Below are 21,071 nucleotides of genomic sequence, written 5' to 3'. Positions count from 1 at the left end.
TTGTGGTTGTGGGAGTTTTGGCTTCCTGTTGTGCCTTTTTGACTTGATCAGCTCTTATGCCTTGAAGTTTGTCTCGGAAGAAAATTGGAAATTTTGAATTTTTCACCTCATTTTCCAATTTTTCCAGTTTTTCCTTGAGTTGTTCTGAACTTAATGCTGAAGATTCAGCTTCGAGGTCCTTGACTTTTTGCTCCAAATTTGAATAATTTGAAGTTGTGCATTTATCCTTTGCTGTTTTGATGACGTTTTGAACAGCTGTTGAATTGTTGGAAGCATATATGTTAATACATACATTTGAGGTAAGGTACAAAGTCTTCAGATTAGTCAACTTGTCAAACACATTTGGATCAATGTGCGAAATTTTGTTAGAATATAAATAAATTTCATTTAAATCAGGATTAAACTCGAATAAATCTTTTTCCAATATTTCTAAACTATTTGCTGACAAAGCAAGATACTTTAAATTTGGGAAATGTTTCAAGTCACTCTGATGAATTTCCTTAAGTCCAGTGGATCCAATGTAAATTCCTTTAAGATTTTTGAAGATTTTGTTCAATCCACGTGGAAAAAAATGAATTTGTCCTTTACTACGAACATAAAAAGCCTCAACATTATCATTATTATAGCCAGCCAGATGTGTGCCTGTCACCGAGTTAATTTGTGCTGCATCAAGTGAAGTTATTCTGACTGAATTTTTAACTTCGCAACGATAAACTGTCCCTAAATAGCTCCAATAATCTGATTTATATTTACAATCAAGTGATGCTGATTGTGATGATCCAGGAAGTGCCAAAGTCATGCACAGAAGCAATCTAGTCGAATAAGTTAAAAATAGACAATTAAGCATCAATAAAGCTGAAGTAGATGACAATTCTCCAGTGTTATGCTCCCACGGAGGACAAGGACTTGAATATCAAAGAAGTCTTTTATAGTCAACTTGACCAGGCGCTCGCAAAAGTTCCAAAGCAGGATATGGTGGTCTTAATGGGAGACTTTAATGCCAAGGTTGGAGATTCAAATGAGGATGTGGAACATGTCATGGGCAAGCATGGACTTGGAACAAAGAACGAGAACGGTGAATTGCTCATTGAATTATGTGGAAATCACAATTTAGTGATTGGTGGTACGTTGTTCCAGCACAAGGAATGCCACAAAGTCACTTGGAAGTCACCAAATCGTCGAGACCAAAACCAAATCGATCACTTATGCATCTCACAAAAATGGAGCAAAGCACTCTTAGACGTTCGCAACAAACGTGGAGCTGATGTTGGTTCCGATCACCACCTAATTATCGGGAAAATACGCTTCTATTTTAAACGATTAAAAAAGAACACAAACCCGAAAAGAAGATTCTGCCTCACGAAGCTTAAATCTACAGCGACCAGAACCCGGCTTGTCTCCCAAATTAAGGAAAAAGTCTCGAATGGCAACATCAACTCAATAGAAGACAGATGGAGGCAAATTAAAGAAAGTATCGTGAACACCTGCGATGCTGAGTTAGGGAGGAAAAAGAAGAAAAGTGAGGATTATATCCGAGAAAGTACTTGGAATACCATTGGCCAAAGGAAGGAAGTGCATGTGAAAATCTTAGCAGCCAACGAGTCAAGAGCCGAAGAGCTGAGTCAGCAATACTCTCTGCTGAATAAGAAAGTCAAACGGGAAATAAGGAATGACTGGAGGCGACATCTCAATGAATTGGCCGAGAAAGCGCAAGCTGCCGCCGACGTTGGTAATATGAGGGATCTTTATAGCACCATTAAAGAGCTTGGGATGCAGTCAGGCAGAAAGCAAGTCCCAATCAAATCCAAAGAGGGAAACACACTTGTCACCATCGAAGAGCAAGCGGCCAGGTGGAAGGAGCATTTCGAAGAAGTCTTAAATGTTCGACGTGAAGGCATAAACGTGGAAGCAATTGAAAATCCACCAGCTCTGTCGATTAACACGCGTTCACCGACAAAAAGCGAGATCATCGACGCAATAAAGAGACTGAAGAATGGTAAAGCTGCGGGCATGGATGAGATACCGGCGGAGGTCCTTAAAGCTGATGCGAATGCAATTGCAGGCATATTGAAGCCGTTATTTGATGACATTTGGGCCCTAGAGCAGTATCCGGAGGATTGGAAGGAGGGGCTCATAGTTAAGCTTCCCAAGAAAGGGGATCTGAGTTGCTGTAACAACTGGAGAGGGATCACCCTGCTATCAGTGGTAAGCAAGGTATTCATGTCAGTGATCCTCCAGAGATTGATGGGGCCAATCGAGAGTCGGTTGAGGAAGGAACAAGCGGGATTTCGTCCATACAGATCGTGTATCGATCAAATAAGCACGCTCAGAATCATCATTGAACAGTCAATTGAATGGCAATCAGCTTTATATCTAGTCTTTGTTGATTACGAAAAAGCATTTGACTCGATAGACAGAGAGTGTATATGGACGGAGTTGCGCAACTTAGGAGTACCCGAGAAGATCATCAGGCTAATCAGTGAAGCTTATAGCGGTTTCAGATGTAGAGTAATGCATGACGGTGTGCAATCGGAACCATTTGTGTCACTAACTGGAGTCAGACAAGGCGACTTACTATCACCATTATTGTTCCTTGTGATCATGGACAAAGTAATGAGGGCAACAACGAGAGGCAAACCAAGGGGAATCGTTTGGTCACTCAACGAACGTCTTGAAGACCTTGACTATGCAGATGATGCCTGTCTGTTAGCACACACACACATGGACATGCAAGAGAAGCTCAAGGACCTCGAATCAGAATCAGCAAAGGTGGGCTTAGTGATTAATGTAAAAAAGACGGAAGAAATCCGAGTAAATGCTAGAAACAGAAACCCACTGGTTGTCGGACAACAAAACATCAAGCGTGTAGAACATTTCACTTACTTAGGAAGTAATATCTCAGCAGATGGCGGCGCGAAAAAGGACGTGGGCATGAGAATTCAGAAGGCGAGAGGGGCATTTTCAAAGCTCTCGAATGTCTGGAGATCCACCAGTATAAGCAAGTCCTTGAAGATGAAAATCTTCAATGCATGCGTCAAGTCAGTGCTGCTCTACGGTTGCGAAACTTGGCTTGTAACCAAAGAAATCCAGCAAAAACTTAGAGTGTTTGTCAACAGCTGCTACAGGAGAATTCTTCGAATTTGGTGGAATGGGAATCCAGAAGACTGGCCATCAAATAGCGTTTTATTGAAAAGAGCTGGACAGGAGGACATTAATCAAGAGATTCTCATGCGAAAGTATGGCTGGATAGGTCACACACTTCGAAAACGCAACGCAGTGCAAAATGTCAATGCGGGTGAAGAAACACAAGTTTGTTTTACCGCCCTAGGATGGAATCCACAAGGGAAAAGGCGTCCTGGAGCTCCAAAAGCAACATGGCGTAGGACGGTATTAAAAGAATGTCAGTTAGATGCAAAAACGGAGAATTTGTACAAACTTTGTGATAAGGCCAGCAACAGAGTCAGATGGAAGGCCTTTTGTAGAAACCTAGGCTCCACATCGGAGCATGGTTCCAGAAAGAGAAAGCTGAAGTAGATTAACAAATTTAACTCACATAATTATTTTGAACATTTCCACAATTTTATGTCCAACACAAAGTCCGGATTGACCAAATCAAGGCACAGCTCACAGCTTCTTCAGAATGATCCTCAACTTAAGTCAGATGATTTAAAAGTGAAGCCACAACAGCACAGGAACTGATTTTATACAAAATAATCTCCCAAAAACACACGCGACTAGTTTTTGAGAGTATTACAGCTGTTGATAAGTCAGCGTTGATAAGGATTTTGTGCTGATTTTGATGCTGTTGCTAATCATTAGATGATTTACTTTGTTTTGTATAATTTTTATGAATTTATGGATCACAATTTGGGGTCAAATAACTTTTAATTTAAATCTGACTGATTTTGATGCTTAAAACAATGGCATAGTAATTAGAACAATACTTGAGTGCCACAGCACACTTCAATTGTAGAAAATTATGCAGCACATCTGAGTATCCGTTAATTCATACTATTGTACTGTGTACAGCTTTCGACGACAGCCACCAAAATTATAAATTTATTTTGGATAAAACAGGTCACCAATATACATAATTGTCCAAATTAAGGATTGAGATTAGACAGGCTTTTGATGCTTAAAACAAGAATTCCTGGTCTCCGACTTGTAGGTAACCATTTATAGGACATCATATCCATCATGTCTTGACTGATTTAATGTTACTCATGTCCTTAGCTGATCCGTCACATGATGACTTTGTTATTGTCCTTGATAAAGTCATCTATAAGTCAATAACATTGACAATCTTATTTCATGTCCATAATCTGTTCTTATCATTTAAATTGCGTAATGCTGTATGAATTTAAAGATTATTTCTATATACTCAAATTATTCCTGATCTATCCCAACTCAGCCTAATCTTCTATATTATAAATACATAATTTAATCACTGACTCTACTTACTTACTTACTTCACTGACCGTACATATCAATTGTGATCCATAGTATTACTCATGACTCTATCGCTGGCTTCAATCTGTCAATTCCCTTTACCAAATGTAATGCTGTCACTAACGACAGCTTCCTTCCAGGTAGGGATTTCAATACCGGACCAAAATCTCAATCCCGGGATTACGGTATTGGGAAATTCTGGTATTGGGAAATTCTGGTATTGGGAAATTCCGGGATCCCGGGATTGATACTGATATTATAATTTACTCAAAATCCAGTAACAAATTATACTTAAAACGGCTCAAAACAACTGAAAATAACTAAATTGGAATTAAATTTAGGTTGAATTGCTATTTGAAAATGAATTTAATTCAAAAACTGACTTATTTAGCTCCACTTTAAATAAGTTTCAAGTTCATATTGATTCATATGTAAAGACAGATTCCAGGCTTTCATATTCGGTGTTAATTCCGACTAGGATTTTCAATACCGGTATTGAAATGTATTCAATATCGGTATTGCATATCAGTATTTGATTCCAATCAGTACCGGTATTCCAAACCCTAATCCCGACAAATTTTAACATTTCTATATGAACAGAAAAATTGCTGTTAATCAGTTGATAAATAGCTAATCTAATGAAAATGACTATGATTTGTTTTTGGATTAGTATCTGTCTTGTACCAGTCTTGAATAAGTACAACAAGATATTGTAAATGTGTAAAAAAAGATTTTTAAACGTTTATTAGTCAAAATTTACAATTTTTAATCAAAAAGTAGAGCTAATGAAAAATTTTAGTTAAGGTTTAAATTTTTTTTGCAAAAAAAAAATCAATTTTAAATTTGAATATTTAATAAAAAAAATTGAAAATCCTAGCTCTTTTATCATTCATAAAGTCGGACCATGTTTAATGAAGCTTCTTCAGGTGTTGTACGTGACAGCATGTGTTCCGCATCGAATACCTTATCAAGACTCTATATATAACTTGACTTAAATCAGCATAAAGCGGTCAAATGCCTTCAGTGGATTAAATGGTAGAGCGTTGGTCTTACATGACAAAAATCCTGGATTCAATCTCAGGTCATGTCAAATTAACATTTTCAAATCTATTTATTGGTTCAGATGCCACTATAAACTGCAGATCTAAAGGGTGTGTTGCAACAGATTATTAATTGCAGTGACTCCAGGCTCATAAGATTTGGTCTTTCAAGCATTATATATAAGCCCTGCGTGCCTGTGGGTAGGTGCCTAGCTGTACCATGGTAGATTTTGACTTTGTCTAGGCATTGCCTATGAAAAGCCAAACAAAGCAGACTAGGCAGTGTGACCTTTGTCTAGATATTATTAAAAATAATTTAAAAAAAAGGAATAAAATTCAATTTGAACAAATTTTTGCACTTTTTATTGTTGCTTTATTCATTAATGTTAAGTGCCTTCATAATTTTTTGGTTTTGTTCCTTCATTTCCTTCATTGCCTTCTCAATCTTGTCGGTTCTGAATCTTAATGATGATAAAAGTCCAGCATGATCAATCGTGGCTGCATTTTTAATGTTTTGGATCTCTCTGAGCATTGCTGTTTTGGTATTTTGAACATTTTCATCAAGAATTTCCAATTTTGTGTCGATGTCTTCATTGCGGTTCCTTAAGTCATCTTTTAGTGCATCGAATTGGCTGTTGTTCATCTGTGCAGCAGTTTTGGTCAATTTCTCATCAATTTTTGCAATGATTTGACTCATTTTTGTGTTGATGTCTCCAATTTGGGTCCTTAAGTCATCTTTCAGTGCATCAAATTGGCTGTTGTTCATCTGTGCAGCAGTTTTGGTCAATTTCTCATCAATTTTTGCAATGTTTTGACTCATTTTTGTGTTGATGTCTCCAATTTGGGTCCTTAAGTCATCTTTCAGTGCATCGAATTGGCTGTTGTTTACCTGTGCAGCAGTTCCACTCAATTTCTCATCAATTTTTGCGATATTTTGACTCATTTTTGTGAAATTTTCGTTGATAAGTGCTGCACATTTCTGAGTGTCGGTTCCATTTGTAGCAAGGATCATCAAATCTGTCAAATTTTCAGTCATTTTGTCAACTTTGGACTCTAGTGCTGAGCATGTCTCCAGTTTTGACCTTTTTGCTGTTGTTGTTGTTGGTTCCGTTGTGGTTGTGGGAGTTTTGGCTTCCTGTTGTGCCTTTTTGACTTGATCAGCTCTTATGCCTAGAAGTTTGTCTCGGAAGAAAATTGGAAATTTTGAATTTTTCACTTCATTTTCCAATTTTTCCAGTTTTTCCTTGAATTGTTCTGAACTTAATGCTGAAGATTCAGCTTCGAAGTTCTTGACGCTTTGCTCCAAATTTGAATAATCTGAATTTGTGCATTGGTTCTTTGCTGTTTTGATGATATTTTGAACAGATGTTGGATTGTTTTCAGCAGTCATGTCAATACATGCATTTGAGCTAAGGTACAAAGTCTTTAGATTAGTCAGCTTGTCAAACACATTTGGATCAATGTGCGAAATTTTGTTAGAATTTAGATATATGTTCTCTAAATTAGGATTAAACTCGAATAAATCTTTTTCTAATATTTCTAAACTATTTTTGGTCAAAGAAAGATGCTTTAAATTTGGGAAATCTTTCAAGTCACTTTGATGAACTTCCTTTAGTCCAGTAGTGTAAATGAAAATTGCTTTAAGATTCTTGAAGATTTTGTTTAATCCGCGTGGAAAAAAATGAATTTGTCCTTTACTATGAACCTGTATACCCTCAACATTATCATTATTATAGCCAGCCAGATGTGTGCCAGTCACCGCATCGATTTGTGCTGTATCAGTTGAAGTTATTCTGACTGAATTTTGAACATCGCAACGATAAATTGTCCCTAAAGAGCCCCATCTAGCTGATACATATTGACAATCAAAAGATGTTGACTGTGATGATCCAGGAAGTGCCAAAGTCATGCACAGAAGCAATCTAGTCGAATAAATTAAAAATAGACAATTAAGCATCAATAAAGCTGAACTAGATTAACAAATTTAACTCACATAATTATTTTGAACATTTTCACAATTTTATGTCCAACACAAAGTCCCCAAATGCAGGATATAAATTGAAATTGTTGACCAAATCAAGGCACAGCTCACAGCTTCTTCAGAATGATCCTCAACTTAAGACAGATGATTTAAAAGTGAAGCCACAACAGCACAGGAACTGATTTTATACAAAATAATCTCCCAAAAACACACGCAACTAGTTTTTGAGAGTATTAGAACTGCTGATAAGTTAAATCCGGATTCTGAGTGGAATAAACCAGCGAGAATTTTACCATTGATAAGAAATTTGTGCTGATTTTGATGCTGTTGCTAATCATTAGATGACTTTGGTTATTTGTATAATTTTTATGAATTTATGGATCACAATTTGGGGTCAAATCACTTATTTATTTAAATATGACTGATTTTGATGCTTAACAACATTGACATGGTAATCAGAACAAAATAACAACAGGAACGCAGCCAGGTATGCTGTACATTTATAGGTATTTAGTTCTCCTCATCCCTGAATATATTTTCAATCTAATTTGATGCCGTCACTCTTGTTCTTATCATTCAAATTGTCCACACTGCTGTAAAGTATCATTTTTGAACCCATTGACCATCCACAGATTGTGACTGCTTCTTTATTAATCATATTTTTTATTTAAATTGTCTTTAATGTTGACTGTCATGATTGTGTCTATGTCGTCATGTCCAATCGCTTGTTATGCTTCTTTTTACTTTGATTCCCACTTGTGTGACGTTAATTAAGATGAGGAATGACCGTTGTACATCTGTAAATTAAGGATTGAGATTAGACAGACATTTGATGCTTAAAACAAGAATTCCTGGTCTCCGACTTGTAGGTAACCATTTATAGGACATCATATCCATCATGTCTTGACTGATTTAATGTTACTCATGTCCTTAGCTGATCCGTCACATGATGACTTTGTTATTGTCCTTGATAAAGTCATCTATAAGTCAATAACATTGACAATCTTATTTCATGTCCATAATCTGTTCTTATCATTTAAATTGCGTAATGCTGTATGAATTTAAAGATTATTTCTATTTACTCAAATTATTCCTGATCTATCCCAACTCAATCTAATCTTCTATATTATAAATACATAATTTAATCACTGACTCTACTTACTTACTTACTTCACTGACCATACATATCAATTGTGATCCATAGTATTACTCATGACTCTATCGCTGTATTCAATCTGCCAATACCCTTTATCAAATGTAATGCTGTCACTAACGATAGCTTCCTTCCAGGAGTTCTTTGGTCTACCACGGGCTCTTTTATCATTCATAAAGTCGGACCATATTTAATGAAGCTTCTTCAGTTGTTTTAATAACATGTCCAGCACATCATTACCTGTTCATTTTGACTCTTTTCATACCAGCCTCTCGTTGGAACTTGGTGTGGTTAGACTAAATGCAGTACTTGACAGCATGTGTTTAACAGATAACAGATAATAACAGATAATATTTAAAAACACGTGTGATGACCCCTAAGCTTATAAAATTGTGATCCAAAGTTCTCCTAAATTCTATAAACATTAATTCCAACTGAATATTGTGGATCAATAAATTTATTGTGCCTTTTTAAAGCTGATTAAAGCTGTTCATTATTAAATACAATTAAAAAAAAAGCAATAAAATTCAAAAAATTAAATGAAAATTCGAACAAAATTTTGCACTTTTTATTAGTGCTTTATTCATTTATGTTAAGTGCCATAATAATTTTTTTCATCAAATTTCCGATCTAATTCCTTCAATAATCTGAAGTTGTGCATTTATCCTTTGCTGTTTTAATGACATTTTGAAGGGCTGTTGGATTGTTGTCAGCATCCATGTTAATACACACATTCGAGCTAAGGGTCAAAGTCTTTAGATTAGTCAGCTTGTCAAACACATTTGGATCAATGTGAGAAATTTTATTAGAATGTAAATAAATTTCATTTAAATCAGGATTAAACTCGAATAAATCTTTTTCCAATATTTCTAAGTTCTGTCCATTCAATGAAAGATACTTTAAATTTGGGAAATGTTTCAAGTCTTTTTGATGAATTTCCTTAAGTCCAGTAGAGGCAATTATAATTGCTTTAAGGTTCTTGAAGATTTTGTTTAGTCCGTGTGGAAAAAAATGAATTTCTCCTTTTACATGAATAACAAAACCCTCAACCTTGTCATTTTTAAAGCCAGGCCAATGATTACCAGTCGCCGAGTCAATTTGTGCTGCATCAGGTGAAGTTATTGTGAGTGAATTTTGAACATAGCAATGATAAACTGTCCCTAATGAGCTCCAATAACTTAATGAATACATACAATCAATCGATGCTGATTGTGACGATCCAGGAAGTGCCAAAGTCATGCACAGAAGCAATCTAGTCGAATAAGTTAAAAACAGACAATTAAGCATCAATAAAGCTGAAGTAGATTAACAAATTTTACTCACATAGTTATTTTGAACATTTTCACAATTTTATGTCCAACACAAAGTCCGGATTGACCAAATCAAGGCACAGCTCACAGCTTCTTCAGAATGATCCTCAACTTAAGACAGATGATTTGAATGTGAAGCCACAACAGCACAGAATCTGATTTTATACAAAAATTATCTCCCAAAAATACACGCGACTAGTTTTTGAGAGTATTGGAACTGCTGATAAGTTCAATCCGGATTCTGAGTGGAATAAACCAGCGAGAATTTAAGCGTTGATAAGGATTTCAAATTTATTTTGATGCTTTTGTTGACCCCTAATGTGATTGACGTTGACAATTAAAATGTATTACTTTTTTCTGTGCAGCACCTAGAATAGTCAACATAAAAATATCATCATCTGTACATTATAAGGCATTAAATTAACTGTTTTACCTTACCATATCAGGTGTATCATTGTATCAATAACATGCCATGTCAGCATCACTGCCAGTGTTATTAATACCTGAGCTTAGCTCATGCTATCATAATCCAGTTTTAAGTGACATACAACAAAATATCGGATTTGGATATAAAGAATAAAAAATTTGCTCAAAATGTACAAAATTAATATTTTTATGCCAGACAGTTTTGATGTCAACTAAATAACGCCGACTGACTCTGGAATATAAGAAGAATATTTAATTTGCTTGAATGGGTTTGGGAGTCACACCTTCTCACTATTTGTCCTTAAATTGACGGTTATGGAAGGACACAAAAGGAAACGAACAGAAACGAATCAATATGAACAAATACGATCATAGACGAACTGGCACGAATAGACACGAACAGAAACGAAACAACACAAATGGATAAAGACGGACATTAGCGCATTAATGCTCGTACAGACATTGACGGTTACGAACATATGCAAGCGAAAACAAATGAATGAGAACGGATAAAAATGGATACAAACATAAACGAACGGATACGAGCAAATACGAACAGAAACGACAAGCATGAATGGCTATGAACTGACATCAACTGACATGAACAGACGGACAGAAACAGATTTTCAAGGACAAACTGTCGAGATTTAGCAAGGGTCAGACACTCCAAAAGTACAGTAATGTACTTACTGTACTTGTTGAATTTATATGAAAGGACAGTAAGTATTGTAATGTACCTACTGTACTTACTGTACATATATGAAAAGTACAGTAAGTACAGTACTGTACCACTGGAGTGTCTGGCCCTTGAGATTTAGATAAGAGAGTTGGATTTGTTATGGATGGACATTTATTGAGCATATTGTAAAAATAGTGAACTGTCTGCTCCCAGTGGATAGTTACAGATAGGCTGACTGCTCTAATGGATAATAACAAGATACATGACATGCTCAACATAATAAAATAATAGCTCAGTTCCTTTAATACTTAATTAATTTTATTCTCTTATTCTCATATTTTACATATACTCAATATTCTCATTATTGTAATCATCCTCAATGTCATCCTCAGGAATTTCCTCCTTCCTTCTTATTTCCTTCAATAAATTTGAGTCTCTTTTGTAATGTTCCATTTGATGATCTTTAAGTTGTTTAAATTTAGCAAAGCTCTGTGTGCACATTGTGCATGAATAGACATTTGGACCCAAGTGGACTTTGAGGTGCTTGATGAGATCGTTGGATTGAGCGTAGGCCTTGACGCAGTACTCACACTTTAAAAGAAAGGAATTTAGAAGGCATTTTGTGGTCTGATCACTTATTACGTATCGTAATTCCTTTAAAAGCTTTAACCCGAGCAGCACAAATCGGTTAGTCGATCAACAAGGTACCGGATTCGGTTTGTATGAATCATGCCAGTCTAGTGCTGGGTATTGGATCGATTAACCGACTTGTGCTATTCGGCCACCCCTAACTGGCAAAGAGACCATAAAAGCATGCTTTATGCCTATTCAGGTACGTAACAAGTGGACAGCCCCATAACAAAAAACTACAAGATATTCACCTTATATGGCTTCTCCTGCGTATGAATCCTCAAATGTCGTTTCAATGGACCTGATGCCACAAACTTCATATTACAATATTCACATGAGTAACTCTTCTCATTCCTATGAATCTTCATGTGTAGCTTTAAAGTTTGAATTTTTGTAAATTTTGCCGGACATTCGCCACATGCAAATTTCCTCTCATTTGTATGAGTTGTCATGTGTGAATCAAGTCCAGCCTTAACAGCAAAACGTGCCGGACATAAGGTACATTCGAATGATTTAATGCCCAAGTGTCGGAACAGATGCTTCTTAAGATACTCAATTTCGGAAAATTTCTTATCACATTTATCGCATTCGAAGCATTTTGATGAGTTTTGATTGTGTGTTGACTCATGTAGTCGTAGCTTGTGTGCCTTCATAAATGACTTTTTACATCCAGGATGAGTGCAACTGTGCGGTTTAAATCCTTTATGACGTAAAACATGATCAATAAAATCATCACCAAATCCAAACTTTTTACCACAAAATGTACACTGATTTGTGGCATTTTCAGCATGTAGCTTTGAATGTCGAATGACATTTGCTAATTTTGGATAATTACGATTACACAGTCGACAATTTACTTCCGAATTTTCACCATATTCTTCACGATGTGCCTTCATATGCTCATTACATTCCTCATAATCAGGCAGCTGTGCTAGACAAATTACACATGTAAACATATGTCCAACTGGATGTTTAATCTTTGAATTCTCACAATCATCACTATGGATGTAGCTGTGCCTATCAAGTTTAACTTTATCCCAAAATCGTTGAGGACATTCTAAACATCCAAATGGTCGGTGCTGATTGACGCCATTAAGTCGACTTTTCTTGTCATGAACCGACATGTGACGTTGAAGCTTCGATGGAGTTTCAACTTTTTTGCCACATTCTTGACATTCATGCTTGTATTCACGTGGTGGAAATTTTGGAAGTACTGATGGATCTAAAATGTCTTTGTGGACTAGAAAATGACGTCGTAACTTCCATGGTGATTCAAACTTTTTACCACAAATTTTACAGTCATACTTCCTTCCGATTGTTGTTGCTGAGGATTGCTTGACATCGACTTTCTCAACATCTGCACGATGATTGTTGGCTACATGAATAGCAAGCTGTTCTGATGACTCAAATGCCTCTTGACAAAGTGGACATTGGAAATAATTCTTTTGAAGATCCAAAAATTCGTCGTCTTTGACAGCCTCGATGATGATTTCCTGCTGAGTCTCCTCAATTATTGATTGTGTTTCTGTGATTTCATCGATTTTAGCTTCATTGTCTTTAAGCTCTTGGATCTCTGTGTCTGACTTGATGCAGGTCTCTCGGAAGTCATAGGCTCGCATTGCATTGTCTTTGCATGTGTCGCAGATTGATTGTGGGTAGCCTGGAATCAAGAATTAATGTTAATCTCAGTGTCTCAGTGTCTCAGTGTTTCATTGTCTCAGTGTCTCAGTGTCTCAGTGTCTCAGTGTCTCAGTGTCTCAGTGTCTCAGTGTCTCAGTGTCTCAGTGTCTCAGTGTCTCAGTGTCTCAGTGTCTCAGTGTCTCAGTGTCTCAGTGTCTCAGTGTCTCAGTGTCTCAGTGTCTCAGTGTCTCAGTGTCTCAGTGTCTCAGTGTCTCAGTGTCTCAGTGTCTCAGTGTCTCAGTGTCTCAGTGTCTCAGTGTCTCAGTGTCTCAGTGTCTCAGTGTCTCAGTGTCTCAGTGTCTCAGTGTCTCAGTGTCTCAGTGTCTCAGTGTCTCAGTGTCTCAGTGTCTCAGTGTCTCTGTGTCTCAGTGTCTCATTGTCTCAGTGTCTCAGTGTCTCAGTGTCTCAGTGTCTCAGTGTCTCAGTGTCCCAGTGTCTCAGTGTCTCAGTGTCTCAGTGTCTCAGTGTCTCAGTGTCTCAGTGTCTCAGTGTCTCAGTGTCTCAGTGTCTCAGTGTCTCAGTGTCTCAGTGTCTCAGTGTCTTAGTGTCTCAGTGTCTCAGTGTCTCAGTGTCTCAGTGTCTCAGTGTCTCAGTGTCTCAGTGTCTCAGTGTCTCAGTGTCTCAGTGTCTCAGTGTCTCAGTGTCTCAGTGTCTCAGTGTCTCAGTGTCTCAGTGTCTCAGTGTCTCAGTGTCTCAGTGTCTCAGTGTCTCAGTGTCTCAGTGTCTCTGTGTCTCAGTGTCTCATTGTCTCAGTGTCTCAGTGTCCCAGTGTCTCAGTGTCTCAGTGTCTCAGTGTCTCAGTGTCTCAGTGTCTCAGTGTCTCATTGTCTCAGTGTCTCAGTGTCTCAGTGTCTCAGTGTCTCAGTGTCTCAGTGTCTCAGTGTCTCATTGTCTCAGTGTCTCAGTGTCTCAGTGTCTCAGTGTCTCAGTGTCTCAGTGTCTCAGTGTCTCATTGTCTCAGTGTCTCAGTGTCTCAGTGTCTCAGTGTCTCAGTGTCTCAGTGTCTCAGTGTCTCAGTGTCTCAGTGTCTCAGTGTCTCAGTGTCTCAGTGTCTCAGTGTCTCAGTGTCTCAGTGTCTCAGTGTCTCAGTGTCTCAGTGTCTCAGTGTCTCAGTGTCTCAGTGTCTCAGTGTCTCAGTGTCTCAGTGTCTCAGTGTCTCAGTGTCTCAGTGTTTCATTGTCTCAGTGTCTCAGTGTCTCAGTGTCTCAGTGTCTCAGTGTCTCAGTGTCTCAGTGTCTCAGTGTCTCAGTGTCTCAGTGTCTCAGTGTCTCAGTGTCTCATTGTCTCAGTGTCTCAGTGTCTCTGTGTCTCAGTGTCTCATTGTCTCAGTGTCTCAGTGTCCCAGTGTCTCAGTGTCTCAGTGTCTCAGTGTCTCAGTGTTTCATTGTCTCAGTGTCTCAGTGTCTCAGTGTCTCAGTGTCTCAGTGTCTCAGTGTCTCAGTGTCTCAGTGTCTCAGTGTCTCAGTGTCTCAGTGTCTCAGTGTCTCAGTGTCTCAGTGTCTCAGTGTCTCAGTGTCTCAGTGTCTCAGTGTCTCAGTGTCTCAGTGTCTCAGTGTCTCAGTGTCTCAGTGTCTCAGTGTCTCAGTGTCTCAGTGTCTCAGTGTCTCAGTGTCTCAGTGTCTCAGTGTCTCAGTGTCTCAGTGTCTCAGTGTCTCAGTGTCTCAGTGTCTCAGTGTCTCAGTGTCTCAGTGTCTCTGTGTCTCAGTGTCTCATTGTCTCAGTGTCTCAGTGTCCCAGTGTCTCAGTGTCTCAGTGTCTCAGTGTCTCAGTGTCTCAGTGTCTCAGTGTCTCATTGTCTCAGTGTCTCAGTGTCTCAGTGTCTCAGTGTCTCAGTGTCTCAGTGTCTCAGTGTCTCATTGTCTCAGTGTCTCAGTGTCTCAGTGTCTCAGTGTCTCAGTGTCTCAGTGTCTCAGTGTCTCAGTGTCTCAGTGTCTCAGTGTCTCAGTGTCTCAGTGTCTCAGTGTCTCAGTGTCTCAGTGTCTCAGTGTCTCAGTGTCTCAGTGTCTCAGTGTCTCAGTGTCTCAGTGTCTCAGTGTCTCAGTGTCTCAGTGTCTCAGTGTCTCAGTGTCTCAGTGTCTCAGTGTCTCAGTGTCTCAGTGTCTCAGTGTCTCAGTGTCTCAGTGTCTCAGTGTCTCAGTGTCTCAGTGTCTCAGTGTCTCAGTGTCTCAGTGTCTCTGTGTCTCAGTGTCTCATTGTCTCAGTGTCTCAGTGTCCCAGTGTCTCAGTGTCTCAGTGTCTCAGTGTCTCAGTGTCTCAGTGTCTCAGTGTCTCATTGTCTCAGTGTCTCAGTGTCTCAGTGTCTCAGTGTCTCAGTGTCTCAGTGTCTCAGTGTCTCATTGTCTCAGTGTCTCAGTGTCTCAGTGTCTCAGTGTCTCAGTGTCTCAGTGTCTCAGTGTCTCAGTGTCTCAGTGTCTCAGTGTCTCAGTGTCTCAGTGTCTCAGTGTCTCAGTGTCTCAGTGTCTCAGTGTCTCTGTGTCTCAGTGTCTCATTGTCTCAGTGTCTCAGTGTCCCAGTGTCTCAGTGTCTCAGTGTCTCAGTGTCTCAGTGTCTCAGTGTCTCAGTGTCTCAGTGTCTCAGTGTCTCAGTGTCTCAGTGTCTCAGTGTCCCAGTGTCTCAGTGTCTCAGTGTCTCAGTGTCTCAGTGTCTCAGTGTCTCAGTGTCTCATTGTCTCAGTGTCTCAGTGTCTCAGTGTCTCAGTGTCTCAGTGTCTCAGTGTCTCAGTGTCTCAGTGTCTCAGTGTCTCAGTGTCTCAGTGTCTCAGTGTCTCAGTGTCTCAGTGTCTCAGTGTCTCAGTGTCTCAGTGTCTCAGTGTCTCAGTGTCTCAGTGTCTCAGTGTCTTAGTGTCTCAGTGTCTCAGTGTCTCAGTGTCTCAGTGTCTCAGTGTCTCAGTGTCTCAGTGTCTCAGTGTCTCAGTGTCTCAGTGTCTCAGTGTCTCAGTGTCTCAGTGTCTCAGTGTCTCAGTGTCTCAGTGTCTCAGTGTCTCAGTGTCTCAGTGTCTCAGTGTCTCAGTGTCTCAGTGTCTCAGTGTCTCAGTGTCTCAGTGTCTCAGTGTCTCAGTGTCTCAGTGTCTCAGTGTCTCAGTGTCTCAGTGTCTCAGTGTCTCAGTGTCTCTGTGTCTCAGTGTCTCATTGTCTCAGTGTCTCAGTGTCCCAGTGTCTCAGTGTCTCAGTGTCTCAGTGTCTCAGTGTCTCAGTGTCTCAGTGTCTCATTGTCTCAGTGTCTCAGTGTCTCAGTGTCTCAGTGTCTCAGTGTCTCAGTGTCTCAGTGTCTCATTGTCTCAGTGTCTCAGTGTCTCAGTGTCTCAGTGTCTCAGTGTCTCAGTGTCTCAGTGTCTCAGTGTCTCAGTGTCTCAGTGTCTCAGTGTCTCAGTGTCTCAGTGTCTCAGTGTCTCAGTGTCTCTGTGTCTCAGTGTCTCATTGTCTCAGTGTCTCAGTGTCCCAGTGTCTCAGTGTCTCAGTGTCTCAGTGTCTCAGTGTCTCAGTGTCTCAGTGTCTCAGTGTCTCAGTGTCTCAGTGTCTCAGTGTCTCAGTGTCAGTGTCTCAGTGTCTCAGTCTCAGTGTCTCAGTGTCTCAGTGTCTCAGTATCTCAGTGTCTCAGTGTCTCAGTGTCTCAGTGTCTCAGTGTCTCAGTGTCTCAGTGTCTCAGTGTCTCAGTGTCTCAGTGTCTCAGTGTCTCAGTGTCTCAGTGTCTCAGTGTCTCAGTGTCTCAGTGTCTCAGTGTCTCAGTGTCTCAGTGTCTCAGTGTCTCAGTGTCTCAGTGTCTCAGTGTCTCAGTGTCTCAGTGTCTCAGTGTCTCAGTGTCTCAGTGTCTCAGTGTCTCAGTGTCTCTGTCTCAGTGTCTCAGTTGTCTCAGTGTCTCAGTGTCCCAGTGTCTCAGTGTCTCAGTGTCTCAGTGTCTCAGTGTCTCAGTGTCTCAGTGTCTCAGTGTCTCAGTGTCTCAGTGTCTCAGTGTCTCAGTGTCTCTCCCAGTGTCTCAGTGTTTCAGTGTCTCAGTGTCTCAGTGTCTCAGTGTCTCAGTGTCTCAGTGTCTCAGTGTCTCAGTGTCTCAGTGTCTCAGTGTCTCAGTGTCTCAGTGTCTCAGTGTCTCAGTGTCTCAGTGTCTCAGTGTCTCAGTGTCTCAGTGTCTCAGTGTCTCAGTGTCTCAGTGTCTCAGTGTCTTAGTGTCTCAGTGTCTCAGTGTCTCAGTGTCTCAGTGTCTCAGTGTCTCAGTGTCTCAGTGTCTCAGTGTCTCAGTGTCTCAGTGTCTCAGTGTCACAGTGTCTCAGTGTCTCAATGTCTCAATGTCTCAGTGTCTCAGTGTCTCAGTGTCCACCAAACTCACCATCATCTAGTCCAATATTCAGTCCAGTTATTAGACTCAATATCTCATGAAGTTGCAGTTCTTTGTAGAAGCATTCAAATATGTTGTCCAGTTCATCAGTGTAATTCATGCAACATCGACAGCACTCATTAATTTCTATGTACGACACTTCCATTATTCAACATAAATTATTTTTTTGTCTATTTTGTTACTCAAAAGTTTGTGATTTTTGATGATATATAAGTGACTAACTTATTGATTAAAATGTCTGCAGTATATCCATTTATTATGATAAATACTTGATGATGTCCGGTAAAAAATCTCAAAAATATTTGCAATTTAGTTTTTATTTTGTATACAACATTTGTTGGTTTTTGTTTATTTATTTTGTAATCTTTTGAAATCCCTTTTGGCGCGATCTTGTGTAGCTGCGACTTAGTTTGAATTTGAAAAAACCGTTATTGATTTGAGACATTGGACACAACATGCCGTGGTTCTTCAGTCACACATTTTTTGAATAGCTTTTTCTTATTCAAACTCAACTAAAGAGCAGCAATATTTTGGTAGATAAGCAGCACATAAACTTCCTTAGGTAAACAGCACACAGCAGAAGATGGCAATGATGTGGAATTGTTTGAATAATTGTATATTTTAGCAATATAAAATTCTTAATTGCTGTTTAGTTTATGATGAATAATGACATAGGAACCTCAGAGCTTCAGTTTGAAGAAACCAGAACATTAATATTCCAGTGTGAAGGCACCTGAACCTTAAAAATTCTAGTGTGATAGCACCTGAACCACAAAACGTAAGTGTAAAGGAACCTGAACCTCAAAACTCCAACCTGAAGGCATCTAAGTCTCAAAACTTGATTGTAAAGGCACCTGATCATAATAAGCTGTCATGTATGACTGAACTGTTCACCCAAAATTTTGGTCACTTTATTTATGCAACACCAATTTTAAGTCTTAATAGTAAAACTCTCAAAAACATGAATAATCCAATAAAATTCTGAAATAATTTAACAACATTAAATTTTGATATCTCAAACATGAATCCAATTACAGAAATTCCGCAAGCACTAAGCCACAAAACAAATCCAAACATTAAGTCATTGAGTGTCAGGACTTTTGGATCATTATGAGAATCTGGTACGTATGTCTTATAAAGCATCCATATATGATAATTAATTAAATGCATTGGAATTCCAGCTGGAATTAATTTCTCAAGTAATGCATTTAAATGCTCATAAATAAAGTCATTGTAATTGATGAGTAAAGCTAGAATTGGAAGATCATAATGAAATCCTTTAAGTAATGATGATGTTCCTTGACATCTAGAACTAAGTCCAAAATGCTGTAAACCTTCCATAAAAAATGCTAACTTTGAACTTATTTGGTTATAGTTTTCACAGAAAAGTTGAGTAAAGTAAATACAATCGACAAATTTGATGTGTTTCCTGAAAAAAAAGATAAGAAATTTTGACAAGTTAGTTTAAGTTGAGAATGAGTTCAGTTTGAGGATAAGTTTAGTTCAAGGATACGTTTAGTTAGAGGAAAGGAATAGTTGAAAAATGAGTTCAGTACAACAATAATTTTAGTTGAATGATAAGTTCAGTTTAAGAATGAAATCAGTTTGAGGAGAAGTTTAGTAAGAGGACAAGTTCCGTTTGAGGTTAAGTTCAGTTTAGGGATGGGCCCAGATTAAAGATAGGCTTAGATTGAGAATAGATTCAGTTTCTCAGTTAAGTTCAAATTGAGGATAGATTCATTTCTAGGTTAATTCAGTTTTTGGTTAAGTTCAGTTTGAGGATACGTTCAAGTTGAAGATAAGCTCAGATTGAGGATAGGCTTGACTTGAAAACAAGTTTAGTAAGAATACAATTTCAGCTTGAAGGTTAATTTCAATTTGAGGTTTTGTTAAATTTAAGGTTAAATTCAGTTTGAGGTTAAGATCAGTTTGAGGTTAAGTTCAACTTAAGGATCAGTTTAATTCGAGATTCAGTTCAGTTTGAAAATTAGTTCAGTTTGAGGATGATTTCAGAATTTGTATGAGTTATATTTGAGGTTAAGTTCAGTTAAAGGATAAGTTCTGTTAAAGAATGAGTTCAGTTGAAGGATAAGTTAAAATAATATTTACCAATTACTCTGTTTCGGAATGATTTTCTTGAGTATAGCTTGATGTCCTTGATCACATGACACAATTGTGTAGTTTAATTCAATCAAATCCTCAATAGTACTTGGCGGTGGCTTTCTCATATCCGATGTCATAAATTCAAACAATTTACTTTGATAGCATGTCCGAAAAATAAGACAAAATATGATAAACAGCATAAGAATTAATCGTGGAATTGTGGATGTTGGTAGCTTCATTTGTGATATTCCAAAAAATATGTGAAAAACATTAAGCGTTGGTGTCTCAACTTCTCGTCCAACAAGTGAATACTTTAAAAATTTTGATATAAAATGTGCAATAAAAATGACAAAAAAGGCAACAGCAAATGTAGTAAGCAGAAATATCCAAGTCAGGTAGTCAAAAGGCAGGAACAACTTTTCATAATTTGAGTAAAAGTCAGTCGGAGTAACAGCAAGAATTGCATATTCCTCAAATATCAAGGATGTTATAAAACCCAAATTATTCTCATCAGCATCAAGTGTCGCCTGAAACATCATAAATTGTGGATATGGCATAAAGCTATATGCTGCAGAATCCATAATATCAAATTGAAAAATCGGATAAAAATTCAATTTTTTTGACAACATTTCAAAAATGTCAACTGTAAATCCTTGAACGCCAACTTGTAAGGCTGTATTGACCACAATGCTTGAGCAATTTAACGGATCATTTTTAAGGCATTCCGAAATTTTTGAATTTTCCTCCTTAAAGTACAAAAATGGTCCATAAAGTTCAGTTATTGCGAATGTACAATTGTTGAATGTTTGGAATTTTTTGTGGATTTTTAACTCATTTTGCCATTTTTTGGTGACTTTATCGAATGTATTGAGATGAATGCGGGTAGGCTGATTGCATCGGCTAGGCTCAAAATTGTCATATGTGAATAAATCAATTTCTGTCTTAAAATTCATAAATGTGTAAATAAATGACTGAAAAATTGTCTTTCCACTATTGTATGTCCTCACGACAGGCACAAAATGTAAAATTTGCTCTGAAAAGACCAAAAAAATTAATTCTTTTGGAAATTTAATTTTTAATTTTACATTTTGATGAAATTTTTTGGTAAAAAATTCATCCTGAAAGAATAAAATTGTTGACTTTTGTATTTCATGATTCCAGTTGTGGATGTCCTTTATATGGACAAATGTTAGTGCTGTTTGATTTCCAATTTGACTCAAAAATATGGAAATTATATCTCGAAGGTTGTCTGTCTCATTTCCATAAAGTATCACGTCAAATTCTATTGATT

General features: G+C 38.0%; 2 protein-coding genes and 1 long non-coding RNA gene across 3 annotated transcripts; all 3 read right to left on the bottom strand.

The window, feature by feature from the left end:
• Positions 1 to 5,824: 5,824 nt before the first annotated feature.
• On the bottom strand, positions 5,825 to 7,640 carry LOC139096313 (adhesin Ata autotransporter-like). The gene is made up of 2 exons (XM_070648006.1): positions 7,483 to 7,640; positions 5,825 to 7,411 (listed from the first exon to the last, which is right to left on the bottom strand). Exons 1-2 carry the CDS (start codon positions 7,497 to 7,499, stop codon positions 5,863 to 5,865), a joined length of 1,566 nt encoding a protein of 521 aa, XP_070504107.1. The 5' UTR covers positions 7,500 to 7,640; the 3' UTR covers positions 5,825 to 5,862.
• Positions 7,641 to 9,158: 1,518 nt separating this feature from the next.
• LOC139096318 (uncharacterized) lies at positions 9,159 to 10,055 on the bottom strand. Its single transcript, XR_011544964.1, has 2 exons — positions 9,947 to 10,055; positions 9,159 to 9,875 (listed from the first exon to the last, which is right to left on the bottom strand). It is a non-coding gene; the product is annotated as an uncharacterized lncRNA (long non-coding RNA).
• A 1,279-nt stretch (positions 10,056 to 11,334) lies between these two features.
• On the bottom strand, positions 11,335 to 18,003 carry LOC139096317 (zinc finger protein ZFP2-like). Its single transcript, XM_070648009.1, has 3 exons — positions 17,669 to 18,003; positions 11,920 to 13,328; positions 11,335 to 11,629 (listed from the first exon to the last, which is right to left on the bottom strand). Exons 1-3 carry the CDS (start codon positions 17,820 to 17,822, stop codon positions 11,378 to 11,380), a joined length of 1,815 nt encoding a protein of 604 aa, XP_070504110.1. The 5' UTR covers positions 17,823 to 18,003; the 3' UTR covers positions 11,335 to 11,377.
• Between the last annotated feature and the right edge of the window lie 3,068 nt (positions 18,004 to 21,071).

The sequence above is a fragment of the Chironomus tepperi genome, unplaced genomic scaffold (genome assembly GCF_022539635.2).
Source record: "Chironomus tepperi strain 1889 unplaced genomic scaffold, CSIRO-AGI_Ctep_v1 contig_385, whole genome shotgun sequence".
NCBI lineage: Eukaryota > Metazoa > Arthropoda > Insecta > Diptera > Chironomidae > Chironomus > Chironomus tepperi.
Note: the sequence above shows the minus strand (reverse complement) of the source record. Positions and strands in the feature narration are given on the sequence as shown.